Below are 26827 nucleotides of genomic sequence, written 5' to 3' on the forward strand. Positions count from 1 at the left end.
AGCCCCTCATGACCGAGGGTGCGTCGGCTCCGGGAGCCGACGCGTCGTTGTCGATCTGACCGCTTCGGGTCAGGGACTGTCCCTTACACGCTTGAACGTGGGTGTTGGTTCCCGGAACCAACACATCTTTTTCTTCCGACGTCGGCAGCATTGCCGACGTGGGTCTCACTTGTGCGCGCCCCCGCGCACTCCGGGACAGCAGCATAAAGCGCTGTCTCGACTGGTGAGCCGCGCGCACCTGCTGGTGCGCGCGCTGCGGTAACAGGGCCATCGCTCTCTGTTCCGCTGTCGCGTCCGAAGCGCACGAGCGTGCGCTTCTTCCAGTCTATCACCGGATCATGCCGTGCAAGCCACGGCATGCCCATTACTACGTCGAACTTATCGTCCAGGTCCAGGACGATAAAGTGTTCGACAAACACTCGTTGTTTGTACGAGAAGCGCACGTTCACGACGCGCTTCTCGGTCTTCACGATGGCACCTGTTGCCAGTCGTACCTCCAGAAGACTTCGAGGTGTATCTACCTCCTCGAAGTCAAGTCTCGACAGGCTTCGTAGTCGAACAAAGTTGTTCGACGCGCCTGAATCTACCAAAGCTCGAAGAGAGTCACTCGCTCTCTTCGAGTAAACCTTCAAGATGACTAGGTTCGGCCTGTCATCTTGTTTCTTGCAGTGAGAGCTGGTCTCACTGGGGCTGCAGTCTCAGTGTCGCGTGCCCGATGTCGGCACGCGCGACTGCATTACCAGTAGGGCGCCCCGCGCCTACTGGATGTTAGCGTTTTTGTTGGTCCGCGGCGATGCCTAGCATCGCCACGACGGCCACCTCCAGGGGGGCATGGGAGCTGTGCACTCCCGTGCAAAGTGACCGATCCTTCCGCAACGGAAGCATCGCACGTTGCCTCCCTGCTGCTGGTAACCAGCAGTTGTTGCGTTCGAGAGGTCCATTGGTTCTGGACCTCCCGTCCTCGCTACCGGGCGCGGTTGCGGCCTCGGTACATTTACGTGGAGTTTAGCCTGCCGCAGGCCAAACTCTTCTTGCATGGCAAGGGTGATTGCAGCCTCGAGAGTACTCGGGTACTCTCGGAAGAGATAGGTCTTCACGGGCCCATCTCTAAGTCCCTTCATGAACGTGACGACCTTGGTCGCCTCGTCAATCGGGTTAGTCACGATATTTGATACCAAATATCGTGCGCGCTGCGCGTAAGCATGGACGTCATGCTTACCCTGCTGAAGGTCGAGGAACTCCGCCCTCGACCAGAACTCATTTTGCGGGGGCTCAAACGCTTGTTTGAGCTCCTCTTTGAGCACTTCGTACGTGCTGAAGCACGTAGGATCGGAGAGTCGGCGTCCATACGCCCAACTCCTTGCGCGTACGCCAAGGCAGGACATGACGAACGCGACCTTCGACAGCGGGTCGACGATGCGTCGAGCCGCTATGGCTGTGTCGAGTTCGACAAGCCATCGGAGGAGAGGCTCGCCCTCTCTTCCCACGTAATTGCTTACGCTCAACTTTAATGGTTGAGCACGCGGTGTCGTCCCTGACGACGCCGTCACTGAGGAAGCAGCGTCACGCTGCTCCTTCATGATGAACCCCAGAGCAACACCATGTTGCTCCGTCGGCGATAGCGTACGCAGCATTGTAGCTATCGCCGCTTCTCCAATGACTGTTGACAGTCGTTGGAGGGCCTCCCACTCTGGGTCAGACAGGTGGGGGCAGTCAGCGCGTGCAACATGCGTTGCAGGCGTGTTGGAGCTCTCCATGGGCACCTCCGTGCTCATGTGGTTCTCGGCTCCGCGTTCGTACACCGCGTACGAACGTCAAGCAGTCGGTCGTTGGACGGACTACAAAGTGCTACCAGGTGTAGTGGGTCTAACTTGACTCACTACTTTAGCTTACACGTTGCGCAACGTGTATGAGGAAGCGTAAGTACTTAGTAATTACTTAGGTTAATTATATTTGAATACACAAATATAAGTTAAATCAGATAAGACTCCAAGTGACTTAGATTAGGTAAAATGAGAACTGTATTGCTTGTAAATTGATCTTCCTCTAAAACAGCTAAAAACTGTTTATCATCTATGAAAGGGTTGGCAGCGGCTGGCTGTCAGAGCCCCGCTAATATGCATGTCTCTGATTGGTAGATGATGCTGCTTTCTACCAATAGGATCTTTGGGTATGTGTGGACCACTCACTGTGGTGGTCCACTTCAATGTATCCATTGGTGTGTCTTACACCAATGTGAGGAAGTATCCAAAACGTTTAACAGATAACCTATCTGTTAAATTCACAAGTGGCTTGCAGCCACTTGTACGTGTAACCCCGTTACATGGGGGGTTTAAAATTAAAGGCGGCAGGTCCAGGGACCCGCCGATCACCAAAACCCGTACGTCTCGCGTGAGCCAGTCTCCTCGACTCGGGAGTGCCAGGTAACGGTATCTGGGCTGGGTTCTCAAGTCTGAGCGTCCCAGTCTCAGTTCCAGCTGAAGCTGAGATAGCTCGGGGAGGCTGAGACGTGATCGATATCACCATCCCAGGGTAGGAACTTCTCGGCATAGTCGTTGTTGATCCTCGCATCACCGTAGCACTTGACATTGGCATATGCGCCCCTGTCCCAACCATATAGTCAGTCACAGACATTAGGGACGACCCTGAGGAATTTCCAGACAGGTTCGCACCATCATCCGTGGCCATCATAGATAGGTCGGAACCAGCACCTGCACCGACTATGCTAGGCACGGGATCGTTTCTGGTACCACGAGTTGCTCCAGAAGTGGCTTCACTTGAACTATGCCAGCTCGGAATCGAAATCCCAGCCTCAGACCTTGTCAGCAATGGTCGCTTTCGCGACGGCTCACTTCATCACTTGAAACTGGACTCCTAGGCCTACGGCCAGTCAGCTGAAGTCGCATAACCACCTCAGGACCCAAGAACAGTTGGGTGGCTTCATCCATAATGGCATCGCCGTCCCTATCCAGCTGAGCACCAGCTTGAGCTTCAGCAGTCTGGGCTGAATTCAATAGTAGCGAATCTGAGACCGGTCGAACATAGTACGGGGTAGACCCAACTGCAATCTTCCAGGCGGTCAGCTTAGCTCCAATAAATCGTCCAATTCGCTCGATCTCAAGGCGGATCTGTGACTCCGGCACTCCATCCACCTCAGAGTGTGTCACACCGGGACTTGGTTCAGAAATTCATAACCAGCCTCATGCAGCATAATCTGAAGTAAGGCGATACATGCGATTGGCGGCGTCACTCTCAGCGAGACTTGGATGGCTTTCAGATCATACACCACAGGGATCCGTCGACGCTCAGCATTGAAAATATTCAGCCATCTCGCTGAGGACGACCGAGTTACCGACATTAGGTGTCTGGCCGTAGCACTTGCAGCTCGGATGAACCCCCAAAGGTCATAACCATTATGACGCGGCGTATACGCCACATCAACAGGGTGCACGACTTCAGGAGGCACCGACATCCACATCTCCAGCTGAGATCGGCCATACGCGATCATCTCAGCCTCAGTCATCTCAGGTAGCTGAACCAAGCTCAGTGTTCCAGCTTCCACATCTTCAGGGACTCCGCTCAGCCGTTGAAAGGGTGTTGCTCCGGCCAAAGAGAACTTGACCAAGCTCCACCACCTCCTGAGCCAAAGAAACCAGGTCCAGGCACATAACTGAACCGAGCTGGGCCTGTCCCAGCCTCCGCTGAGCCTTGCGACCTCAAAGACATTTCACGACTTCCCAACAAGCTCAGCGCACCACCCTCGACTTGGCTACTGCGACGAATCGCAGCGGTTGGATCCGGATGAGCACTTGGCAGCTGAGAATCCTTGGTCTGAGCCTTCGATTCACTCAGGGAGGCTTCAGTTTTGCTCTTCGCGGGCACACCTTGACTCAGATCTTCATCAACACGAGCGTTCGGCTGAGCGCCCGCTCCACCACCTTGACCCGTCCCAGACCTCTTCGTCTCAGGCGAATCTGGTGGCGGCACAACATGTGCCGGTTTGGTGGGGTCTCAGCTTCAGCGCTTGGCCCAGCTTCACTTGACGCTTCTGCTTCAGCGCTGGGGGCCGGGACTTCAGAAGTCGAAAGTTTTGACTTGGACTTCTCAGCCTCCTGCGGCACCACCTCAGTGGCTGAGCCCAAATCGTGATTGAGCTCTTGGGACTTGGTCCTCATAAGGGACGGTTGTGACGATGCTCGCTCAGATCTTTCCGGCGAACCCCTCAATAGCCTGGCGCCAACGCATTCTATGTCCCACGCACGACCCTTAGTGGATGGGAGAGGGCAGCTGGCTTCAAGGAACCGCCGCTTCAACGAGAACTGGCTCGGAGACCATGGACACACTCTCGGCCGAAGCCCCAGGTCCCAGCTCGGAGTCTCAGCCACTTCGCTGAGACTGCTGTGACTCTGAAGCCACGATGACTCAAGTTGACTATGGATTGACTTGACTCCTGTGAAGTTCGGGTTGTGGTTCCGCCGCTGAGCTATGCTGAGCTTGGATGCCCCGGGTAGACGCCTTGATGGCTGAAACTGAGCTGACCCGGTCTCAGCTGAACTCGCTGCGGCTTGACTGAGAGTGGGTCAGCTTTGGTGATGAAGGCGCTGAGGTGCTTGAGTCTCATCTGGAAGAACCGAAGTCTCCGGGTCCCAGCTTGGATCACCGAGACTAGATGGTTTCAGCCGAAACCAGTTGGTTTAGATCTCACTACTCCGAGCTTGGGTGGTCTCAGCAGGAACAGCTGGAATCTGTATGTCTCGGCTCAGATGTTTCAGCGGGATGTACTTGGGCTCAGCGGACGCTCCGGAGTCTCACTTTGGCGACCCAAGTCTCAGATGATGCGGACACTGGTGGACACTTATGCTGGGGTCTCAGTTGGAATCTCGCCTGAGACTACGGGGTCTCAGAGTGGCCGATGGGTACACAGTGAATGCGCGCGGCTGGAGGGTCGCGTCATCAATGATGACGGACTCATATATCAGCTAAGATGGGACCAGCTGTACCCAGATTACGACACACTTTCGGCCAATGAGTCACCGGGGATCAGCTACTCATCACTGAAGCTTCGTTGAAGCTTTGCTGAACCCATGCCTGACCACGCTGGATTTTGCTGAGCTCGGCCCTTTATTGGCTAAAACGCAGGGTGAAGCGCCGAATGCCTTGTGCACACTGGCAGCTCTTTGATGGTCTTAGCACCCTTTGTGGGTGCTCTCCGAACGGCGCTGTGCGCCCCCACTTGATAGGTCTTTGATTGCATGTATAATAATTGAATCAGAATCGAATTTGCCCCGAAGGACGCAAGTGGGAGTGTTTCCTTGTGTAAAAGGATGCCGAGGACCGGTTCCATCAAAACTCAACCCCATATAGTCTTTTTGGGTGTACCTCGGTGTGCGGAGGAGCTTAATTAGCTATTTTATATTATTACGTGATCTGGACGACATTACCGACACGTATTTCGTATTTTCGGGGAGTAAGTGACTCTCCTGAGGTTTCGGCGGAGCGACTACGCGGGGGCTGAGATAGGCTCAAGTCTTCAGTGCGGTTGCTGAAATTTCGCTCATTTTGGAGCGTGGTGCGCGGGCGTCTCTGGGTGCAGAGCGAGAACCCAGACTGCGGACAGGCTCAAACCGAGCCAATTTTCTCGGGGCCACTCTAGGTCTGAGGGGCGAGTGAAGACCTGTGGAAGCGGCTCTCAGCTGGAGCCGCCGGAGGAAGTGAAGAAACCACGGAGACCAGGGCCAATGTCTCGGAACCAGGTGGACAAGTTACGTGTGGAGTGTCGTGTTTGTGTTGGAGAAACCCGGGGCAGATTGGGTTAGCCACGTGCGAACTGAGATCTGTTGAGTGGGGAGCAGGTTTCGTTTGGAGAGCGCTGGAGATATCTGAAGTGGGAGCAAGGTTGCTGTGGCTGGCTGACGTCTGGGCCCAAAGCGTAGCCCTAGGAAGAACCGTCAAGGGGATCGCAAGGGAGGTGCACACGCCGCACCTGACCAAAGACCGGAGCTGGGAAGTTTCATCCGAGCCGTTGTTGGGCTCAGCTGATGTATTTCAGCTGGGACCCCAAGACTCTGAGCCTTCTGAGCTCTAGTCCGACGTTCGGCGGTCTACGTTTATTCAAGGTTCGATCTGGAAAGCCGAGAATTTACCCGCCCTCGGGCAATGTTCCGGCCAGCTTGTCCTCCACGCGGCGCTAGATGTCATCTCCGGGTCCGGCGAGCTGCTCTCGGCGGGGGTGGGGGGTACACTTATACTCTTTCGTCAATCCGCCGAACGAGTGCTACCCGCCCACGCCAAATTGGTTGCAATTCTCAACTGAGGAACACCCCTCCAACGTTTCCCGCAAACTTGCGGTTTAATTACCGAAGTGGCAGCCAGCGTTAAGATCGTCGGCGGTATGTGGGCGATTTTTGGTTGCATCAGCGCCGGATGCATGGCGATTCTGAGATCATAGTCAAAGCTGACTGCTAAACAACAAAACTTTCAACGTTAAGTTTGTGCTGAACGAGTATAGTACCGTGTTTTCTTGATGGTAAGAAGTGCATGACGTGTGAGAGGGGAGCTAGCCCAATTGTGAGAGTTGGACACATTTGGTGCCGGGCATCTGCGCCGCCACGAGCAACATTTGATTTGAGCGCTACCACAGCAGCAGCGCCGCTCAGAATGGACACCGTGGCGGAAGCAGAAGGCCGGTCCAGGAGTGGCATTGCCGAACTCGTTGAGTTCGGTCAATTCGGCAACTCCTCTGCGAGTCAGCTCTACTTCCCGTCGGATCAGCTACGCAGGCTGAGTACCTAACTCACTGCTATGTACACACCTTCGCCTGTGTAGCCACCTCATTGACACCACTATTCTATACGATAGGCCATTCCCATCATTGATAGTTCTCAGTCTGTATCGCAGGTCCGTTTCTTTCAACATGTACTGACCTTCTTGCGTTGAAGAAGAATGACGAATTGAAGTAGTATGCTAATAGATAGGTTTGGAGAAAAATTGCGCGCAAGGATCGCCCCCTCACTGGAAACGTGCCCCCCGAGTGAGCAGGCGAGCGGACGAGTAGACGAACGAGCATGGCCGAGGAGAGCAAGCCCGACTTCGCGTGGCTGCCGCAGGGCACCGAGGCGCTGGCCGACGGCGAGTACGACGTGATCGTGCTGGGCACAGGCCTGAAGGAGTGCATCCTGAGCGGCCTGCTGGCCGTGAACGGCAAGAAGGTGCTCGTGGTGGACCGCAACCCGTACTACGGCGGCGAGTGCGCGTCGCCCAACCTGACCAACCTGTACAAGAAGTTCAAGCCCGACCAGCAGCCGCGCACCGACCTGGGCGCCGACCGCGACTACAACGTGGACCTGGTGCCCAAGTTCATCATGGCCTGCGGCAAGCTGGTCAAGATGCTGCTGCACACCAAGGTGACGCGCTACCTGGAGTTCAAGAACGTGGACGGCAGCTACGTGGTCAAGGGCGGCCGCACCTACAAGGTGCCCGCCACGGGCGAGGAGGCGCTGCGCTCGTCGCTCATGGGCATGTTCGAGAAGCGCAAGTTCCGCAAGCTCATCATGTACATCTACAACTACGAGGAGGACGACCCGAAGACGTACGAGGGCATGGACCTGTTCAACCAGCCCATGAGCGACCTCTTCGAGAAGTACGGCGTGGACGCCAACACGCAGAGCTTCATGGGCCACGCCATGGCGCTCATGCGCGACGAGTCGTACCACAAGCGCCCCGCCATCGAGACCGTGCGCGCCATCAAGCTCTACGCCTACTCGCTGGAGCGCTACGGCAAGTCCCCGTACATCTACCCGCTGTACGGCCTGGGCGGCCTGCCCGAGAGCTTCTCGCGCCTGTGCGCCATCAACGGCGGCACCTTCATGCTCAACCGCGCGGTGGACGAGATCCTCACGGACAAGGACGGCAAGGCCTGGGGCGTCAAGTGCGACAACGAAGTGGCCAAGGCCAAGCTCGTGATCGGCGACCCGTCCTACTTCCCTGCCCAGAAGGTGCGCAAGACCGGCGTGGCCGTCCGCTCCATCTTCATCCTGGACCACCCCGTGCCCAACACGAACGACGCCGAGTCGCTGCAGATTATCATCCCGGCCGCGCAGGCCAACCGCCAGAACGACATCTACGTGGCCGTCGTGTCGTCCGCCCACTGCGTTGCGCCGCAGGGCATCTACATCGCCATCGTCAGCACGCTCGCCGAGACGTCGGTGCCGCTGCAGGAGCTCGAGCCCGGCGTCAAGCTGCTGGGCCCGTACCTGGAGCGCTTCGACGCCATCACGGACATGTTCGAGCCCGTGTCGGACGGCAAGGAGGACAAGTGCTTCATCAGCGCCTCGTACGACCCCACGAGCCACTTCGAGACCACGTCCGAGGACGTGCTGGACCTGTACAAGCGCATCACCGGAGAGGACCTCGACATGAACATCAACGCCGACTCGACCGACGTGGACCAGTAAGCGAGCCGTAATAAGCAGGCCGAGCGAGCGCCGATGGCCGATGCAGTCGCAGTAAATCGACCAGTGAATCAACCTGCCTGGGCTTCGTCTTGCCTTCCTCCTTACATTTGGGTCAAAAATGCGGCATAGCTCCTCGCTTATCGTCAAATATCCCATTTCGCACATACTCAGACCAAATCACTCGCCGTGGGACGTTTCATTTTCCCCATTTCCCCAATCGAAAAATCCTCGGAAAGCGGCACAGACGCAGCACGCCGCGCGCCATGGAGTCGTCACCGGAGCGGTACCAGGCCGGCAGCGGCCGCGTGCTGAGCCACTTCGCGAGCATCGCCACGCCCGACGCCGCGGCCAAGAAGCGCGAGTGGCAGCGCCGCTCCGTGGGCGCGGGACTCCGCGGCGCCAGCTCCAGCTGCAGCTCCAGCGCCATAACCGGCCAGCCAGGGCCGCGCTCCGTGCCGCGGCCGGCCCAGCGCGGCGTCAAGGTGTTCGACGACTTCGTGCTGGACAACCAGACGGAGAGCAGCGAGCGCAGCGCCGAGGCGGCCGCCGAACCCAAGTCCTACGCGCTGAGCTTCTCTCCGCCGCGCCACAGCCTCAAAAAGTCGCGGCGGGAGGGCGCACGCAGCTCCAGCACGGAGCTGGGCGCGAGCTACAGGCAGGAGACGCCCGCGGAGGACGAGGCGTACTCGCCCGTGGCCGCGTCCGTGGCGTTCCTGATGAGCAGAGACCCCGAGGAGGAGGAGCGCGTGCTCACGGCCAAGTCGGACAGGGAGAAGGCCTACTTGTACAAGAAGGTGGGTGGGTCTAGCTGCAGGGCCATTGGCAGGAAGGAGGGCGCTGAATGTGGCGTGGTTGTGCTGGGTGTAGAGGTATACGGACACGTACGAGCACGCCGTGGCGCTGCTAAAGCACGCGGCGACGCTGGAGCGCGAGCGCGCGGACAAGCAGTCGGATCTGGAGTACCTGAGGTCCACGATCAAGACGCAGACTCAGATCATCAACACGATGAGCGACAACCAGGTGCGTGGGGCTGAAGGGGCACAAGCTGTTGGTAGTGGCGGTGGTAACGAGGGTTTTTGGACGGCTGTTGACGGCAGCATCTGAATGAACCGACGGACTACCAGCAGGAGAAGAAGATCCAGGCACTGTGTCGAGAAGTTACCGGGCTGGTCACGCAGCTGGGCGAGAAGGACACTTTGATCAACAGTCTGCATGAGGAACGGGACCGATCCGCGAGGGTGATCAATGAGCTCAAAATGTCACAGGGATCCAACAGCATGAGTGAGGGTATGCGCTCGACGAGCGAGTTGCGTGACCTGGAGCAGCAACTGCAGGCTGCACTTCATGAAAAGCTGCAGGATCTGGAGCGAGAAGCGAAAGTGACAGCGCAGTTGAAGGATCTGCAGTTGCTGTATGAGAAGTGCGAAGCTGCGCGCTCAGCGTTATCCGACGGACTTGATCGAGCAGAAAAGCAGACGACAGCGCTGCATGCGCAGTGGGTGCAGGAGAAGAAGGAACTGCTGGCTTCAGTGGAGAAAGATGACCAGAAGTCGGCGAAGTTCGCGGCGGAGTGTGAGCAGTTGCGCACGGATAACGAGCGTTTGAGGGCTTCTCTTCGTCTGACATCGCAAAGCGAGAAGAAGCACCTTGCAACTGTGGAAACCCAAAGGATTGCTGCGGATAAGTCCGTGTCGATTATTGCCCAACTGGAATCAGAGTTGAAGGAACTACGGCCGCAGTTAAGCGCGGTGAGAGAAAAAGATGCAAGGATAAGCACGCTCGAAACCGATTTGGCAGGGGTGAGGGAGAAGCTCCGGCGATGCTTGATCCATGTGGATGAGTTGGAGGAAAGGCTTGAGCAGCGAGCAGAGGAGGCGGACGCTGCTAAGGCTCGGTTCCAGGAACGCGCTGACTTTTTGGAGCAGAGGGTCTTCAACGCAGAAGCCGTTCGGCGAAGCCTTCACAACAAGGTACGATAGTGTCGAGGTTTTGCAGATATTGTGGTCTCTTACAATATGCTATTGCCAACGCAGGTTATGGAGTTGAAAGGAAATATTCGCGTTTTCTGCCGCGTTCGGCCAGTTCTGCAGCACGAACTAGCAAACTCTAGAAACGAAGAGGTAAGTGATTGTGCCTGATATAGCATCAACATCAGAGTGACTCACATCTCTCATCCTCTGCGCAGATTTTCGGCTTTCCAGACTATCGAGGTGAAAGGCGGCAGATCGAACTCAGCGCAAACCCCAAGTCCCACGTCGGTTACGGACAGAATGGGGCCAGGAGCGTTGTCAAGAAGTACAACTTCGACTTCGACCTTGTGTTCGATAGCAAATGCTCGCAAGAGGATGTTTTCTTGGAAGTGTCTGCGTTGATTCAGTCTGCCCTGGACGGATACAACGTGTGCATTTTTGCGTATGGCCAAACTGGGTAAGCTTTGTTCAGTTTTTGATGGAGAAGTATTTGACTCAAAACTAAGCTGTCGTTGGCGCAATAGATCTGGAAAGACGTACACGATGCAGGGACGGGAAGAGGATGCCGATTCCGAGCTGATGGAGCCGTCACCAGACATGGGAATTGTTGGACGGGCGATTTCTCATATCTTCGCTGGCATGGATGATTTGAGGTCTAGTGGTTGGGATTTCAACGCCAGCTTGGAACTGGTTGAGATCTACAATGAAACTTTGCGTGATCTGCTCGCACCGGCTGGGGTTCGTGATTTACTTCCTCGCTGCAATTTGACCGTGTTTTCTATTTCTGACACTGGTTATATGTTGAATGCGTGCAGCCCACAGACAAAATTGACCTACGCCTGGATAGTGAAGGTAAAGTTGCTGTCGTGAATTCTTGCATTCACGAAGTTAAAAACGACCAAGACGCGTGGGGCCTGCTACGGGAGGCCATGACGAGGAGATCTACGAAATCCACCAAGATGAACGATCGATCTTCGCGCAGTCATTGCGTCATTACATTTAGGTACGTATCGCTGATAATTTGTACTCACTCACTTTATGAACTTAACTCTAACATGCTACCAACGTTTTGCATATCAGACTAAACGGGAGTAACTCGCTGACTGGTGATCAGCGCACAGGGATTATCAACCTCGTCGACCTGGCAGTACGTTTTGCTGAATGTGGTTGACTGGTCAGTTGCACATTTTTACTAACTTGATGGTCAATTTGAAGGGCTCAGAGCGTTTGTCAAAGTCGGGCAGTGACAGCAACAAGGAACTTATGAAGGAGGCTACATCAATTAACAAAAGCCTCTCGGCGCTAGGCAACGTAATATGTGCCCTAGCGAAAAAGGTATGTGCACTCCTACCTTTTGTTTTCTCTTCCTGGTTTGCACGCTAATGTTAAGACATATTTTGTTATAGTCCACGCACGTTCCGTTCCGCGACTCAAAGCTCACGCACTTTTTGAGTTCCTCGCTTGGCGGAGACAGTAAGACGCTCATGATCTGCAATTTGTCACCGCTGGGAGAGCACCGTGACGAGACTCTCAATTCGTTACGGTTCGCCAAGATGGTAAATTCCTGCGAGATCACTTACGCTTCAACAGTATCAAGTCGATCATAGATTAAGATAACTTGATGCACCTTGTTTATAGATGTATTTTGGCACGTATAATTCTCAGCTACTCCATGTGTGTACTATAACTGTAAGCACTTCGGAAGTGGCCGTGGTTTGATACTTTGGTACATAGGATTAGTTCATATTATCGAGTTTGAGTGATACGAGCGTACGGACGCGATATCCTCCACGTATTCCTGGCAACACGAACAACTAATGCGTGAGATAGCTCGTTGCAGGACAACTACTTCGTAGCACGTCTGATAAACTTACCATTTCGAGAAATTCACAGAGTGCTTGAGAAGCGTAAGGAGCCAGCTTGGGATGGCGGAGCACCTTCTTGAGATAACTTTCAAGGCGTGACTTCAGCGACCGTGGGCGCTCCTTCCACGTTATTACCTTTCTGTTATCATACTCCTCTGGTGGCAGCGGACAATCAGCGCGAACTTCTTCAGGAAGCTATCAGTGACAGCAAAAACACGAAATAACTTAAACAACCAACATTTGAAAGCAAAATGAATGAGTATTCCCTTGCTTACCTCTTCGTCTAGGGCAGCAAAGTCACTGTAAGGACGTCGAAGAGTCCAATGATCTTCATCCGTTTGAACAACAATCTTGAACGAGACGAACTGCTGGTTGCCCCAGATTGAAGAAGTAGTAGCCGGAATCGTGATATCGAGCATCGCTCTCTCTTCGGTGCTCTTGGCCGATGAAGGCTGCACAACCACGTCATTAGCATTGATGTTACACAGCAATTCCACAGATACTACAAGAATCAAAATTGCAGCACTTACATACGCTACCAGCTCCCAATCCTTGAACGACCCGTACAGTGAAGTGGGGGGTTGGCAGTGGGCCGAGTTAAGATAAGCGGAAGGAGTGTTCACCTCCGTTGGGTATGCAATAAACTCCGGGGTGACCGTCGTGGGTCGTACACACATGAACAATACCAGGACAGCCGAAGCTGCATAACATACGCCGCCAAACACCATGCCGGTCATGTAGGACATCGCGCCCTCGTCGTCCGAACTCGCCGCTCCAGCGAACGTCCCATTCACAACGAGGAAGTACGTAGCGTCCAGCCACTTGAGGAACCAGAACAGCCGCAAATACACCGACGGCGTTAACCCGCGCCGATACTCCATCCACAAAATACTGGTCGACGTGCCCTGCAGCACAGAGCAACCCCCAAAAACCAACTCAGCTCTCTCAATTCTTTGCCACCCCAAAGTAACGCCATCACCCAACTAACTCACCCAAACCAATGTCTCCATCATAGCCACAACGTTCTGCTGGTCGCGCCCGAACGGCCGATGGTACAGCAGCCACGAGCAGAAAATCTCCTGGTACAGCCACTGCAGCCCGTTGAGCAGGAACAACGTGAACGACGCAGCCAACTTGACACAGAACTACAGTGCATCGAGACACAGTCCAAAATCCAGTTAATGCACCGCACCAATAACTCATTAACTATTATAAAAACCCGTGCGGTGATACTGCAGTGCAGTGCACTCACGTCCAGCGGGAAGGCGATCTCGGACAGGTACGTCATGGGCTTGGGCGCCAGCACGCGCGAGCCGTAGACGACGCCCACGAACAGGAACAGCGCGTCCGCGGCCAGCATGACGCCCTGCTCAACGGTCACTCCGCGCGTCTCGGGCGGCTCCGGGCTCGGCTCCACTCCTTCCATCTCCGCGAGCACTGCACACGCGCGGCTCAGCCAGCAAATGGCCCACGCACGGAAGAGACGACGGTGACGCAGCATGCGCATCAATTTATGGGACTCAGGTGACAGCTGGCCCTGTTCGACTAAGCGGAGACCGTACACAGGTTTTACATAAACTGTAGCCATCTCGGACGAAGCGGCACCGTTGGCAGTTGTGGCTTTGAGGCGAGGATGGTGACCAGCAGCATGATGAAGGACTACGTGCGCAGGCAGCTGCGCTACTGGGCTGACGGCTTCAAGGACGACATGCTGCCGCGCGACTTCATGGCCAATTCGTACTCGAAGACGCAGCTGGTGATACCCGACATCAGTTAGTAAAAAGAGTTTTTTTTGCCATGTTGAAGTGACCAAGTGCAGTAGTTTTTACGAAGGCTAACATTTATTTTTATGTGAGTAGATCTGAAGCCGCACCGCGTTGCTGCGATGCTGCATCTGCCGGCTCCGTTGCTGGTGACTACAGTGAATTGCATCGAGCTGACTATCGCCGTGCCGTCCTGGACGGACGCGGACAAGGAGGCAGCGCACAAACCACTGCTGATTCATGTGAACGAGCTACAGGTGCAGGTTAGGAACATTTGGGAGTGCAGCAGCAAGGTCCGGCGAGAAGCGGAAGAACGTGTTCAAGCGGCGCTGCTGGAGCCGGACCCGCTTGGCTCCACTGCTGCCATGTTTGCGTTCGCTCGAGATGTGAACGATCGAACCAAGTTGGTGGTAGAAAAACTTAGTGTACATATTTTTGTGGGTGGGATTTCAAGAGTGGAGATGACTTTGACCGACTTGAATGCGCGGACGACCGACGCGCTATGGCAAGATGTGAAGGATTCGACGCCTTGCGTGGACTACTCCCCGGATCACCTTGTACAAACGCGCTTCAAGGCGATGTCTTTCTTGCTCAGTGTTGGAATTAACCCTGCAGGATCTGGCGTCCAGAGCAAATCTGGGGGCCACATGATTTGTTTGATAAGCAAGGTGTCGGTTGACGTACGAATAACACGCTTTTACCACCGGAAAGAACTGGAAGACTCGTGGAAGAGACACATGCAGCTTGTTGATGCAAACTTCGGTGCGGTGAAGATGGAGTTTGGTATCGCTGATTTTATGGAGGTCTATATGGTTGCTTCGACACTGTGTAACTGGGTTTTGAACGGCAGAAGCTCTGAAAGCTGCGCGCTATCTTCACCAGAGGATGGCATGGCGGCTAACCGTGAACTGTTTGGCCCAGGTCAAGTTGACCATCCAAATATTGAGCTACAGATCACATTTCGGGGTACCCTGGAAGCGAAACTAAAGTTTACATCGCCGACAGAAGGACCGCAAGAGTTGTTCCTCGCTGCTGATCGTGCTGCCGGCAATGTAATTCTTCACCGTCACGGAGTTCGTGAACTTCAGCTAAGTATGCACGAGCTAGCCGTGAGGTTCCGAGGCTATGTAGTGCTTCGACTGAAACCTGACCGGGAGGTATTTCACCTAGAGCAGCGCCACAATTCTCTATCTGTCAGATGGCGAGTTCAAAGCGTGTTGTGTCGAATTGATGACGATTTGACTATGATGCTAGCTGAGATGTACCGATTCGTGAACGAAAAGGAGCAGGCGATTGTTCTTCGGTGTGGCACCTGCCACCAGCAGATCAGCCTAGACATGATTGACGTCCACGTGTGTCCACCTCGTAACGGAAGTCAATCATTGACAGCAACTCCGTGCGTTGATTGTTCGTCTAGTACAGACAGCAGGCGAAACAGTTGTTCGGAAAGTTCCGTTGCTGAAAATGTTGATACGAATGCAGCAGTGAAGTCTACGAATGGGGATCCCAAAATGCACGTTGAGTTACATATGGATGAGCTGGATCTACAGACTGGTGGTAAATTGGTCCAAATCGTGCTCAAACGTTTTGGTATACGTGACAATGATGGGGTAGTTGAACGTGATATTACGACCAAGCTTTCGAATTTGCGCCTGACCACTGAATCAAACGAGTTCGCAGGTGATGCCATATTTGTACCTGCACTACCGTTGGCCTTTCAAATGCTTGAGTGCTCCTTACAAGGTTGTGGTTGCATCTTAAGAAGGAAAGGATCGATTCACTTAAACCATCACGGTGAAACCAATCGTGCATTCAACTGGCCTGCTCGGCTTTTTCTCGACATTGCCCATTGTGCCATGTCAGCGCAAGAATGCTTTGCAATAGTCGACAAAATCCAGTTGCGGTCGAGCTTTTCAGATGGTGGCCGAGTCTGTTCTTCCTCTCAGCCCCAATTAAGTTTTCACATTACCATGGACAAGATTCGTTGTCAGTTAGATGAATTGCTATTCAAACTGGCGCGAGAGATATTTGATCATGTCGGAGAGTCTTTATCGAGCTCAAAGGGCTCTGCAATGATGGCACTTTTTCTCGGAGTGCTCCAAATTCGTGCTGTCGAATTTACGCTGCAGACCGGAAATTTGAAAGAGGCTCGCGCTAAGTCATTATTGAAGCAGGCCATTGTGGTATTTGACAATCAACTTGGTTTCCTTTGTACGCAGAGTTCACTAGATTTCAAGACCATACTAAATTCGCAGACTATGAGATTTGTGCATCGACAAACTCCAGCAGCTCGTATCACTGTCCAATCCAGTGAACTCCCGAATTACGACTTATCGGGAACAGAGGAATTTCACACACGACCTTCAACCTCAGAGAGCGCCGCGGTGGCTGAGCCGCTGTTCACAGAAGCTGGAATTGTCACGGGCGAGACGGGTGCGGCGGACGATGCAGTGGCTGAGCCCCCGTTCACAGACAAAGAGGACGCTACTCCCTCTGGATCAATGCCTCATGAAGATTCTGAAGCAGTAGTATGCCAGGAGGAACTCTCTACATCAGAAAGCCCCCCTCCTGCTCCACCAAACCTAGAACGAGAGGATGCTACTCGGTGTATCCAACGAATGGTTCGTCGGAAACAGCTCGTTCGACAGCAGAAACAACGTTTTGAGCCCGATGATTATGAGCCGGGCATAGTAACACCCATACATGTTCCTACCAAAGTACCTGAACTTGAAACTGGATGCGGTGACGCCCCAGCAAAACCATCGCCAGTATACAGACGAGAGAGTGGGAAAAGTCTTGCTAACCTGACATTAGTCATCGATGCTGAGAGCGGGAGTAATGACAGCTCGCCTTCGTCCTCGTCTCGAAAAGTGAATTTGGGGATTCCTAGCCCCATTATGGTACTAGGTGCAGATACGGATATTGTAGGGGAAATTCGTGGCGGGATCACCAAGTTGATGAGCCCATTGAGCCGCGCTCGTCTACAATCAGAGAGCTTCCGAGATGGCCTGAACAAACTCTTGGCTCCGATCAATCGAACGCTATCACCAACGGCAAACACAAAGCGAAGACCGTCTATTGAATCTGTTGCCCCAATGGTGGAGGTGGCATGCTATAATGCCACGGCTAACGAACAATTAAGTCCGTCCGTTAAAAAGGGACAAGAGCTGCACCAAATTGAACCAAAACAATCTGATTGCAATGATATTGCAAACACAGGAGATGCACCGGAAAATAAGCCGGTAATTGAGCAAACAAGCGCGAGTAAACGCGACGCTGCCAGTGTAAATGCATCCTCTTCGTCTAAATCTTCAGAATCGCCAAAGGTTAACGGCCTGAGTGAGGCGAAGCTAGCAGCACTTCCTGACGTTGTGCGAATATTGGTTCAAGTAGGTGAATGTCGTATGTGTGTTCCGATTAATCCGCGAGAGAAGGTCAAATTCTTATGCCAAGAAATTGTACGGCGATTCAATGAATCCTTCGCAGCCGATCGCGGTAGTATTTCCGAGGTGTCGGTCCAGGATAAACATGGTGGAGTGTTTTGCCCGTCGGATTCGGTGGGATTCATGCTTTCTGTTGCTCCTAGTGAACTGTTATTTGCATATCCGCACGAGCATGACGGACCTATTCGGTCCTTGGCACGGCTAACGGCGGGATCGGTGAGGACTGCACCGTCAAAAGCATCTCAAGACCCACAGTCTCATTCGACAAATGGCGGTGCAATGCGGACTAAGTTCTCAAAGGTACCACTTCCTTTGGCAATCGCATTGCTTGCAAATGAATCGGAGCGAGAATTAATCCGGTCGGGCCTTTGCGAACGAGATGGAGGAGTGGCAGCAGAAGCGTGGCCTGATTTGGCCCTCAACGCTGCCTCGCTGGATGCTGAGAAGAATCCTCTGATCGTCGAAGTTGCCTGGCATGAAACATGCGTTGAAGTGACAAATTGCGATGCGTTCGCGCTGTGTCGGCAACTTTTAGGCCTCTGCACGTCACGCGTGACCAGCAAGTACGTGGGTAAAATTCTACGAGGCCGTTTGAAAGTCGATCCGGGAAACCCTTTAATCGAGTGGGCGTGTCGTCGAAGACGAGTTATGGAGAAGGAAGGAAGTGACAAAAGTGTTACTCAACCATCCGAGGAGGGAGATATGCTGGCGGCTTCCTATGATCACCTTAAGAAACTCGTACAAGACACATTTGGAGTGTACATGCGGTGATCCATGGGCGGCGATAAATTGGTCGAAGTTTCCATTTACGTTGGCATCTGGGCATGGGATCGAGCAAACCTAGCCAACGCCCATTTAAGATTGTAGATCATCACGAATCCTTCCAGCCTTGTCCAGCCGCGACAAATGTTGCATCCTGGCGTGAGGCGTCTTATGTTTTCGATATTCTTAGTGCTAGCTCAAGGATCAATCCTTGTGCCTCGCTCCTCAGTGTCAAACCGCTCACAGATCGGACAGATCTCAATGGTGTTAGAGCGTCGTCGTACAATCATCTGCAAGAGTAGCAGTGATTCGCCGAAAACCAAGACGTCCGAGCCCAGCACCCGGTCGAAGTGTGTGCATCATATTCGGCGAACGTTGGCAAGACAGAATCAGCATGACTTCAATCGCGAGCAAGACACGATAGTTCAAGCTGACCTTATTGAGATCTCGCTGGCCGGTGACCCCATACCACTTGGCGAGGATAACGCTTCTATCGACAGTACGGAGCTTGTCGAGAAGCTAATTGAAAGTGCGAGGGGAGGTGACCTTCTAATCTTTCAGCGACTTTGCACTCGAATGATGCGATGTCATCTTCGGCTTGATGCGCCTGGATACATGGGGTGGACAGCCGCACATTGGGCAGCACGTGAAGGACACGTTCACTTACTGGAGCACCTGACAATGCTTCACGCGAACTTGGACGCACTGGACTGGAAGGGAGATACACTTCTGCACAAAGCTGCAGCTAACGGTCAACCCGCTGTCTGTGAGTGGTTGATTGAGCGTGGATTCAGCGTCATGTTGCGGAACAACAATAACCTCACTCCACTAGACCTCGCTCAGGAGCACATTGCAATCTCAAGACGCAGCAACGCTGCCTTACTCTGCGAGAAAATGCTATCCACCGAATACTCTGAACAAATTAAATAGACACATTTTGGGTTCAACCTCGATTGGAATGTAAGTCTTTTTTCGAAAGTACACAACCTCGAGGAAAAAAAAAAACAGTAGAAAATGCATTAGCTATGGCGTTCTTACGACGCTAGCGTTAGTCCCTTGAAACCACTCTCGCCTACATTCAACAGGACTTTGCCGTGCTGGTTGGCCACCATCATTTCAGCCAGCAGACTGTTGGACGCGTTACCGGTGACAATAGTCTTTGGATTCTGTGAAAGCGAGCTGAGCACCTCCAAGCGCTGCATATCCAGCTGATGTGTACGGAACATCTCCATTTTTTTCGCTGCTGCTCCCTCTGCTCGAGCGACAATCTCCTTTGCCTTGGCCTTACCTCCACTAATAATCTCCTCCATCTCGGCCTGCAGCTGCATTTTACAAGCCTCCTCCTCAGCCAGCACAAGACGGATATCGGTTTCGGAACGGAATGCGATCTCACTAGAAATACGCTTCGTGTCAGCATGAATTTGCTCGATGGCGAGGGAGGCTTCCGCAGCGATCTTATTGCACTCAACTCGAGTCTCCTGCACGATCTGGTTTTGAATAACACGCGTGTCCGTGTCTACCATGTCGATCTCCTTCTGAATTTCCGCGCACTTGGCTTTGCCGGTCTGTTCCTCCTCCATGAGCATCATCTTACGTGCCAGCTTGGTCGTGTCGATCTCCTCCTTGTACGACAGCAATTGCATGTCGTTCATCTGCTTCATGGTCTGCCCCTTGATGGTACTTAAGTAGGTTGTTCGACTTTGCATCTGCTCCACAAACGTTGGCGGGAGATCCACGTCGGTGATCGCAACGCTAGTTATCTCAACGCCGTACGTGTTGAACTGGGCGTTGAGGTTCTTCTTGATGTCCTCCGTAATGAAGTATGGTGTCTTTTGCCCAGGTGGTGGAGGCTGAGGCGCGTCGGGGGTTGCCGATTCTGCGGTGCCGTCTTTACGAACTATCTTAACCTCCGCCGACGTAGGATCCGAATCTTCGCGCTTCATCATGGCAAGCTTGCCAGTATTGAAGCTTTCCTTCATAGTACCGTCTCGAAGTTTGTACACTTCAGTGTGTTGAACACTTCGAGCCAAAGCACGTACTGCTTCGTCTTGTGCAGCGCGAAGCTGAACTTCTAGTCCATTTGGCCCCAGCTCATACACAAAGCGCCGCACAAGGTTCGGGTCTTCCCCCTTGGATGCATCTCCCATGATACGGAAAATGAGGCACATGTCGATTCGAACCGTAACATTGTCCGCCGTCTTGCAGCCCTTGATTGGCGTCTCAAAGACGATAAACTGCTTCGTAACAAGATGAGAGACTTGGGTCCAGGGCCCTGCCCAGTGGAAACCTGCAGGCCACACAGGGCTTCTTACGTCGCCCTTCTTGTAATCCATATCACGACCTTGGTATTGGACGAGTGCATACATGCCTTCGGGTACGCGGATGTACGGCCGAAGCATGCTTGATCGAGGGTTGATCAAGATCACCGTGTTGCCGTTGTAGCAAGCGCCAAATACTCGGTTTGCTTTGTCAACAGAGCTGGTTTCCGTGTACAGCAACCGCGTTTGGTGCCCATCACCTACAAGCACGTGCTCCTCCTCGGCCATGGTGGCAGCAAATAGCTTCGGTCGGTTCAAGATGAAATGAATATGAGGAGGTCGAGCAACATGAGATGATGCAGGGCGAATTAAAAATAATTAATGGGAACTTGCATGCACCACGACACGCACCACTTCCGCTAATCGCAGGTGCAGTAGCGCATAACTTTTTTGTTAGCACATTTTCCGCGATCACAACCAACATCTTACACAAGCCTTCATACCACCATCGACGTCGAGGAACAACCAGCACACAATGGCAGAGGAGAAACCAGCTCGATACAACCGGCTCGTGCAGCTCGATATCATCCGTCCGATGGACGCCCTGGGTCATTTCAACGCGAAGGCAGTTGATGGTCGCATCCCGCTGGTACTCATACCGAGATCCCCGGTTTTCTTCACGTTCATGCAGCAGATTCCGTCAGGAGTTTGGGTTCTACAACAAACCTGGAATGCCCACGTTGGTATGATGGACCCCGGTCTCAAAGTGTTCTGGCCAGCGTGGAATCGGGTCTCACACATCGTCACCAAGCAGGCCGTAGCGTATTCCAATCCAGTTCGAGGCTGCCCCACCTCCGACAATGTCATGGTCGACATCGACATCTCCATCAGTTTTCAGATTGGCCCTACGGAAGACGACGCTGTCAAGTTCGTCTACGCTCTAGGGGCTCATCGCTTGGACGAGCTGCTCTATAGCCTGACGGAGGAAGCCATCCGTGGACTTGTGAACTCAGTTCGCTATGACCAAGTCCACGATTTGCGCGAAGACTTCGCAATGGGGATGAAGACAGACCTTAACTCGAAGCTCTCCCAGTTTGGTATTTTCATCCACAGCGTCAAGGTCACAAACGTCGACCTGCCATCCTCGTTGTCGTTGACGCTTGAGGGGACTACAGCGTTCAAGACCCGCATGGAGGAGCAGGAAAAGAACCATGAAAATCAGCTCCGCATACTGGTGAACGAGGAAACCCAGAAGTTGACAGCTGCACAAAAAGAAAATGAGCGTGCAGTCCAAGACCTGCTAGCGGCGAAAGCCCGTGCCACTATTATTCGCAACGCAATGCGAACGACTGCAGACGCCAAGGCCCAGATGACCATCGCCCAGCACAAAGCCGAATACGCCAACAGAATCAAGGAAGCGGAGGGGTTCAAGATAGATGCCGTCGCCACGGCCACTGCCGCTTCGGTCCGAGCTCAGACGCAACCAGCAGTTGACCTCACAAATCTCAAACAGAACTACGCGCAGTACATCGCTGCAGCAAAGATCAAGAGCGACGCCATGGTTAAAGCTGCGGAGCGTGAGGCGGCGAAGATCCTGGCAGACGCCGAAGCGGAATCAGTCGCAGCGGCATTCCTAGCCGAGAAGAGGTTGTTCGACTACCAGCAGAAGAAAATTCGCTTAGAAACCGGCCTGGCGCAGGTGGTTCCGATGATTATCAGCGGCAAGAATGGCGACGATTTGATCCGCCAGACAGTACTCCAGACGCTAGAAAGTTAGAAATATGGATAACTAGCGGAGTATAAACATACGCTATCGATATCAACCCCTTTTAGAAGTTCGGTGCGAGCCAGCAACACAATACACCCCAACATCATTATCGATATCAACCCTTCTCCGATTCGTAACTCGAGATCCAATCAAGGAGAAAACATGCTGCGCCGTAGCTGCCAGTTAGCCAATGTTGTTAGCCGTAGAAGCCTTGAACGGAATCGCAAGGTGTTTCGAAGGGACCACAGTTCACTTGCCCACATCGTTTGGAACACATAGATTCGGGTCTGCTGAGACCACGTTTTCTCGCCTTCAATGTTCGAAAGCGTGTTCTCTGACGCCGGTAGTCCTCTGACGTCGGTACCTTCCTGTGAATTCATTCACGTATCACCGAAATCAACTTATTGAGGTGCTGGTTTGCAGACCAAATCAACTCGTCTTTTCCGACACTACGAGTTCGACCAGTAAGGGCATGCTCTGGGTAGTACGTAGATCCAAGCAAAAAACTCGTGATATATTGAAACATCAAAAGAGGGTGCCGCTGGTGCAGCCTGCGTTGCGCTCACGGTGAAGAAAAAGAACTACCTCGAAGTCTCCATAAGCGCAGCAGCATCCATGACTTCGGCTGTGCAACCATCCAGTCGTATATCGAGGAACTACGTCAACATAGCATTCTGATTTCGACCTGTCGAACCCTCAATAGCACGTTGCGTTAAACCTCTGATCGATTAGCATACAGCCATCTTACGACCTCAAAATGCCCGAAGCATGCGGCGAGATCGATAGAATTGGTAATACATCCTTCTGTTCGGTTAGTACTCAACCATTTCTCCACCTCGAGGTGTCCTGCGCTCGCCGCACCGTCCGTCCATCGCCTCTGTGGTGGCTCCTTCGCTGCGGTTAGAGTGAAGCCATTTGACCATCTTGGTGTGTCCTGCTCGCGCCGCATCATCCATCGCATTAGTGGTGCAGCCTTCGATTCCGCGCGCTTGGAGTCACTGCACGACCTCAAGGTGGGTATTCGCTGCAGCGTCGTCCATTGTACGATCTGTAAGTCCCTTTGACTTATGCTCGGGTAGCCAAACCAATACGTCCAAAATGCCCATTTTCGGCCACTCCTTCTACAGTGCAGTCCACCAACTCATTTTTATTGAGCCAGCTTAGAACATTCAGGTGTCCACCGCTAGCAGCGGCGTCCGTCGCACTAGAAGTGAAAACCCGACTGCCATTTGCCGCTAGCCACTTGAGCATATCGAGATACCCCCTTACTGCAGCAAGAATCATGACCAACGCATATTCTTCAGCTTCTTTGAAGTCGACGCCTAGACCAAAAAGACGTTCCACGACGTCTTGATGGCCACCTGCGATCGCTTTTACTTGTCCGTACCCCAGGCATCTTTAAGAACCTTTATACCGGTACGGTACTTCAACAACTTCCCCCGAGTCTCAATAGTTATTCCCTTTCGCTAGCAAGTTTGAAACATCGGCGTGCTTAGGTGCGTTCGCTGCAACAACAACTCCACCACTTCCACTCGACCGTGTGCAGCTGCAGCTTCTACAGCGCCCTCCGCGTCAAGCCAGGCTTCGCCCCTTTTAGGGTATACGCCCAGTTGACCATGTCCAGGTTACCAGCGCTGCGAATGCTGGAATATGTAGCCATCTGCAATATGTTACCATCATCCGAAGATGGCTACACAATCTACCTGGGGTCAAGTTAAACGTGGGGAGGACGATGCTGCACCGCGCAGGCAGCTCCTACGCAGCTTCCAGGTGCCGTTTGCCAGCGTGCAGCGACGGATTAATACCCGGGGCGACACGACAGCGTCGAGGTATGTTCTCGTACATCAACGACGCAGCGCAGGGCCGCGACGCGCTCGTCGCCAGAAGCCGCGAGACGCTGCGGAGTCTGGGCAAGCACGGCGACCACGTGGCGCTGCACCTGCCCTTCTCTCCTGCCCCTGGAGGGTCCAAAGACGCTATGTCAGTGAACTCGACGCGGTTGCCGGCGGGGCTCGAGACTCTGCAGAAGACGGCGCTGCTGGAGATCCACAACCCGTCGGCGCGCAATGCGCTGACCGGGAAGATGATGGCGCAGCTGGCCGACATCGTCGAACTGCTGGAGCACCCGGAGGTGCACTGCCACTTGAATGCGGTGGTGCTGAGAGGAACCGACGGCTGGTTCTGTGCCGGGGCGGACCTGCGCGTCGCTCGGCAGGAGCTCAACTCGAGAGAGGCTGGAGCAGCAATGGGCGCGTTGATGGTGGATACGCTGACGAGGTTTCGGCGGTTGCCGCTGGTGAGTGTCGCAGTGATTGAAGGCGGAGCGTTTGGGGGCGGGGCGGAGCTGGCGACGGCCTGTGACTTCAGGATCATGGAGAGTAATGCAGTCATTCAGTTCGTGCAGTCTCGCATGGGCGTCGTACCTGGGTGGGGCGGCGGAGCTAGGCTACACAAAATCCTCGGGAGACAGCACGCACTTCGCTTGCTGTGTACCGCGGAGAAGGTTTCACCTGAACGTGCGACGCAGCTGCAGCTTGTCGATGAGATTTTCAGTGCTACCAGCCGAGAGGCGTGTGACACTGCGATCAGCTCGTTTGTTGAACCATTTGACGTTGTTGCACCAGGTACAGAATATGATGCAGTACTCAGCTCTCATGCATTTCCAGCTGATTGTGTTTTGTGATTCTTGATGCCCAGCGGTCTCGCATGGAGCGAAGCGCGTGGTAAACAACGCCGATGATGTGAGCCTGGATGAAGTCCTCGAGTACGAGCACGACGTGTTCAAGACGCTCTGGGGAGGCTTGGCAAATCTAGAGGCTTTGAAGAAAGCCTTGAACAAGAAAAAGTGAACACTTCTCGGTAAATATCTAAGGTTAGTTGCAACTAGCAGATGCCGTCTCATGTTCTTCTTGCTTTTCTGTAGGTAGTTCAACGTGGGATTTCATGTTGCGGTGCTCACTTTGAGGAGATATGACCCGTGAACATACTCTCCTTGGTTTTTGATGATTATGTCGTGAGCCTTTTGTCGAAGTTCGAGTTGCCTCAACTGAATGGATTTCTGCTGCAGCCGAATTGTTCGTTTCTGTTCATGTTTCGCTTGGCGATATTGCAGGTTCAGCTCTCGAACATGATCCGACGCGCTGGCCGTTCGTTTTGGAATACTGTTATACCACCGGTTTTGACGCTCAAAGCTTGCAGCATGTTCTTCTTGCTTAGCTTTTGCCTTACGGCGTCGCTGTGCCATTCGGAGATGATCTTGAGCGGACAGGCCAGCAACTCCAAGCTCCCTATGCATCGGATCATTTGATCGACGAATCTCACGGCGTTTCTGCGTCCATGCTGATTCTAAAGCCCGTAGCTCTTCCTCCTTTATCGCTTGGCGCCTTCGAAACTCCATGACTCGCTTGGCTGCCACGCGAGCCTGGAGTGCACCACGGCTTGGTTTTGGTGGTGATTTCACTTCGGTTGAGTTGTCCGCAATAGAAACCTTGAAAGGAGCAGGAGGCAGAGTTTTGTGATCGCAGTGCATGCCGTGAATCTGAACTAGATCAAGGAACTGTTTCCGCTTGTCCAGATCTGGCGAATCGTTTGAAACACCTGGGATTGTGTCTGCTGGATCCGTCGAGATGGTCTTTTCACCTTCAATGCTGGAACGCGTGTCCTCTGATGTCGGTACTTCCTCCGAAATCACCGACGTATCAGCGACAGCATTTTCATTCGTCCCCATGCTCTTGAACTTCTCGTCTAACACTTTTGACGGCTCAGCGGGGGGATTGTGATCGTGAGGAGCACCAAGGATCGCGACTTGTGTTGGCTCGGGATCACGAGTGTCGTCTTCCATGGAATGACTTTGCTGGTCAGCAGCAGACTTCCCAGTTTCCTTGCTCACTGAAGGTTCCTCTTCCTCCCAGTCTTCTCCGTAGTCACCGCTTACACTGGCCATGCTGGCCACTGATCCAATTTATCTATGAGTGGCAAGTGATAACCAAACCTCTTGTCCATCAAATTGTAGAATCTGGAAGCCACACCTCTAAAAATATGGCAGCGTTCACCAGAAGAATCCTATACGGAATCTGGTGAACGGACCCAAAAAGCGGACAAGAACTCCCAACAACAGCAAAGGAAAACGTTTCCCTTTGCTGTTGTTTCCTGAAACGTGAAGGTAATTGCTCCTCAAATTTAGATTTAATGCTCGACGGGCTCTTCACATCCTTCTCTGATTGGTTAATTGTAACGACTTTTCATGAGAACTTCGCTTGATTGCGCTCGACGATCGCCATTCTGAAGTTTCCAACGCCTCAAGCATGTTCTCAGGCAACTACTGTCGCTTCGAGAGTACCCCAATGTCGTTGATTCTCCCGCCCTGTCCTTAATGGCATGGCTTTCGTTCCTATGCCCTTTCGCCTTGAACTTGAAGAGCCTTCATCCATTGCAGCCAATCACAAATAAATTATTTAACACCAGTATTTAGGACCAGAGGAGGGGAGCCCTTAACGCCAGTCTCTCAGGGCCGGTCTTAACATATAGGTATTTGGTAGATTTTGG

At 53.3% G+C, this 26827-nt stretch overlaps 7 protein-coding genes across 7 annotated transcripts; 5 read left to right on the forward strand and 2 right to left on the reverse strand.

Moving 5' to 3' along the window:
- Positions 1-7064: 7064 nt before the first annotated feature.
- IUM83_01669 (rab GDP dissociation inhibitor alpha) lies at positions 7065-8453 on the forward strand (the record flags this gene model as incomplete). Its single annotated transcript, XM_067925539.1, has 1 exon — positions 7065-8453. The coding sequence occupies one exon, from the start codon at positions 7065-7067 to the stop codon at positions 8451-8453; it is 1389 nt and encodes a 462-aa protein (XP_067797389.1).
- A 263-nt stretch (positions 8454-8716) lies between these two features.
- Positions 8717-12030, forward strand: IUM83_01670 (kinesin-like protein; the record flags this gene model as incomplete). The annotated part of the gene is made up of 10 exons (XM_067925540.1): positions 8717-9247; positions 9321-9473; positions 9551-10423; positions 10487-10573; positions 10639-10880; positions 10948-11161; positions 11239-11426; positions 11504-11570; positions 11639-11758; positions 11830-12030. The coding sequence occupies 10 exons, from the start codon at positions 8717-8719 to the stop codon at positions 12028-12030; spliced, it is 2676 nt and encodes an 891-aa protein (XP_067797375.1).
- A 134-nt stretch (positions 12031-12164) lies between these two features.
- Positions 12165-13714, reverse strand: IUM83_01671 (uncharacterized protein; the record flags this gene model as incomplete). Its single annotated transcript, XM_067925541.1, has 6 exons — positions 12165-12221; positions 12298-12483; positions 12564-12740; positions 12819-13193; positions 13281-13433; positions 13541-13714. The coding sequence occupies 6 exons, from the start codon at positions 13712-13714 to the stop codon at positions 12165-12167; spliced, it is 1122 nt and encodes a 373-aa protein (XP_067797259.1).
- A 207-nt stretch (positions 13715-13921) lies between these two features.
- Positions 13922-14910, forward strand: IUM83_01672 (uncharacterized protein; the record flags this gene model as incomplete). The annotated part of the gene is made up of 3 exons (XM_067925542.1): positions 13922-14060; positions 14148-14731; positions 14902-14910. The coding sequence occupies 3 exons, from the start codon at positions 13922-13924 to the stop codon at positions 14908-14910; spliced, it is 732 nt and encodes a 243-aa protein (XP_067797625.1).
- A 4380-nt stretch (positions 14911-19290) lies between these two features.
- On the reverse strand, positions 19291-20802 carry IUM83_01673 (uncharacterized protein; the record flags this gene model as incomplete). The annotated part of the gene is made up of 1 exon (XM_067925543.1): positions 19291-20802. The coding sequence occupies one exon, from the start codon at positions 20800-20802 to the stop codon at positions 19291-19293; it is 1512 nt and encodes a 503-aa protein (XP_067797374.1).
- A 247-nt stretch (positions 20803-21049) lies between these two features.
- Positions 21050-22291, forward strand: IUM83_01674 (uncharacterized protein; the record flags this gene model as incomplete). Its single annotated transcript, XM_067925544.1, has 1 exon — positions 21050-22291. The coding sequence occupies one exon, from the start codon at positions 21050-21052 to the stop codon at positions 22289-22291; it is 1242 nt and encodes a 413-aa protein (XP_067797453.1).
- Positions 22292-24113: 1822 nt separating this feature from the next.
- IUM83_01675 (Ethylmalonyl-CoA decarboxylase) lies at positions 24114-25131 on the forward strand (the record flags this gene model as incomplete). The annotated part of the gene is made up of 2 exons (XM_067925545.1): positions 24114-24906; positions 24980-25131. 2 exons carry the CDS (start codon positions 24114-24116, stop codon positions 25129-25131), a joined length of 945 nt encoding a protein of 314 aa, XP_067797454.1.
- Between the last annotated feature and the right edge of the window lie 1696 nt (positions 25132-26827).

The sequence above is a fragment of the Phytophthora cinnamomi genome (assembly GCF_018691715.1).
Source record: "Phytophthora cinnamomi strain GKB4 chromosome Unknown Contig14, whole genome shotgun sequence".
In the NCBI taxonomy this organism is placed as follows: Eukaryota; Oomycota; class Peronosporomycetes; order Peronosporales; family Peronosporaceae; genus Phytophthora; species Phytophthora cinnamomi.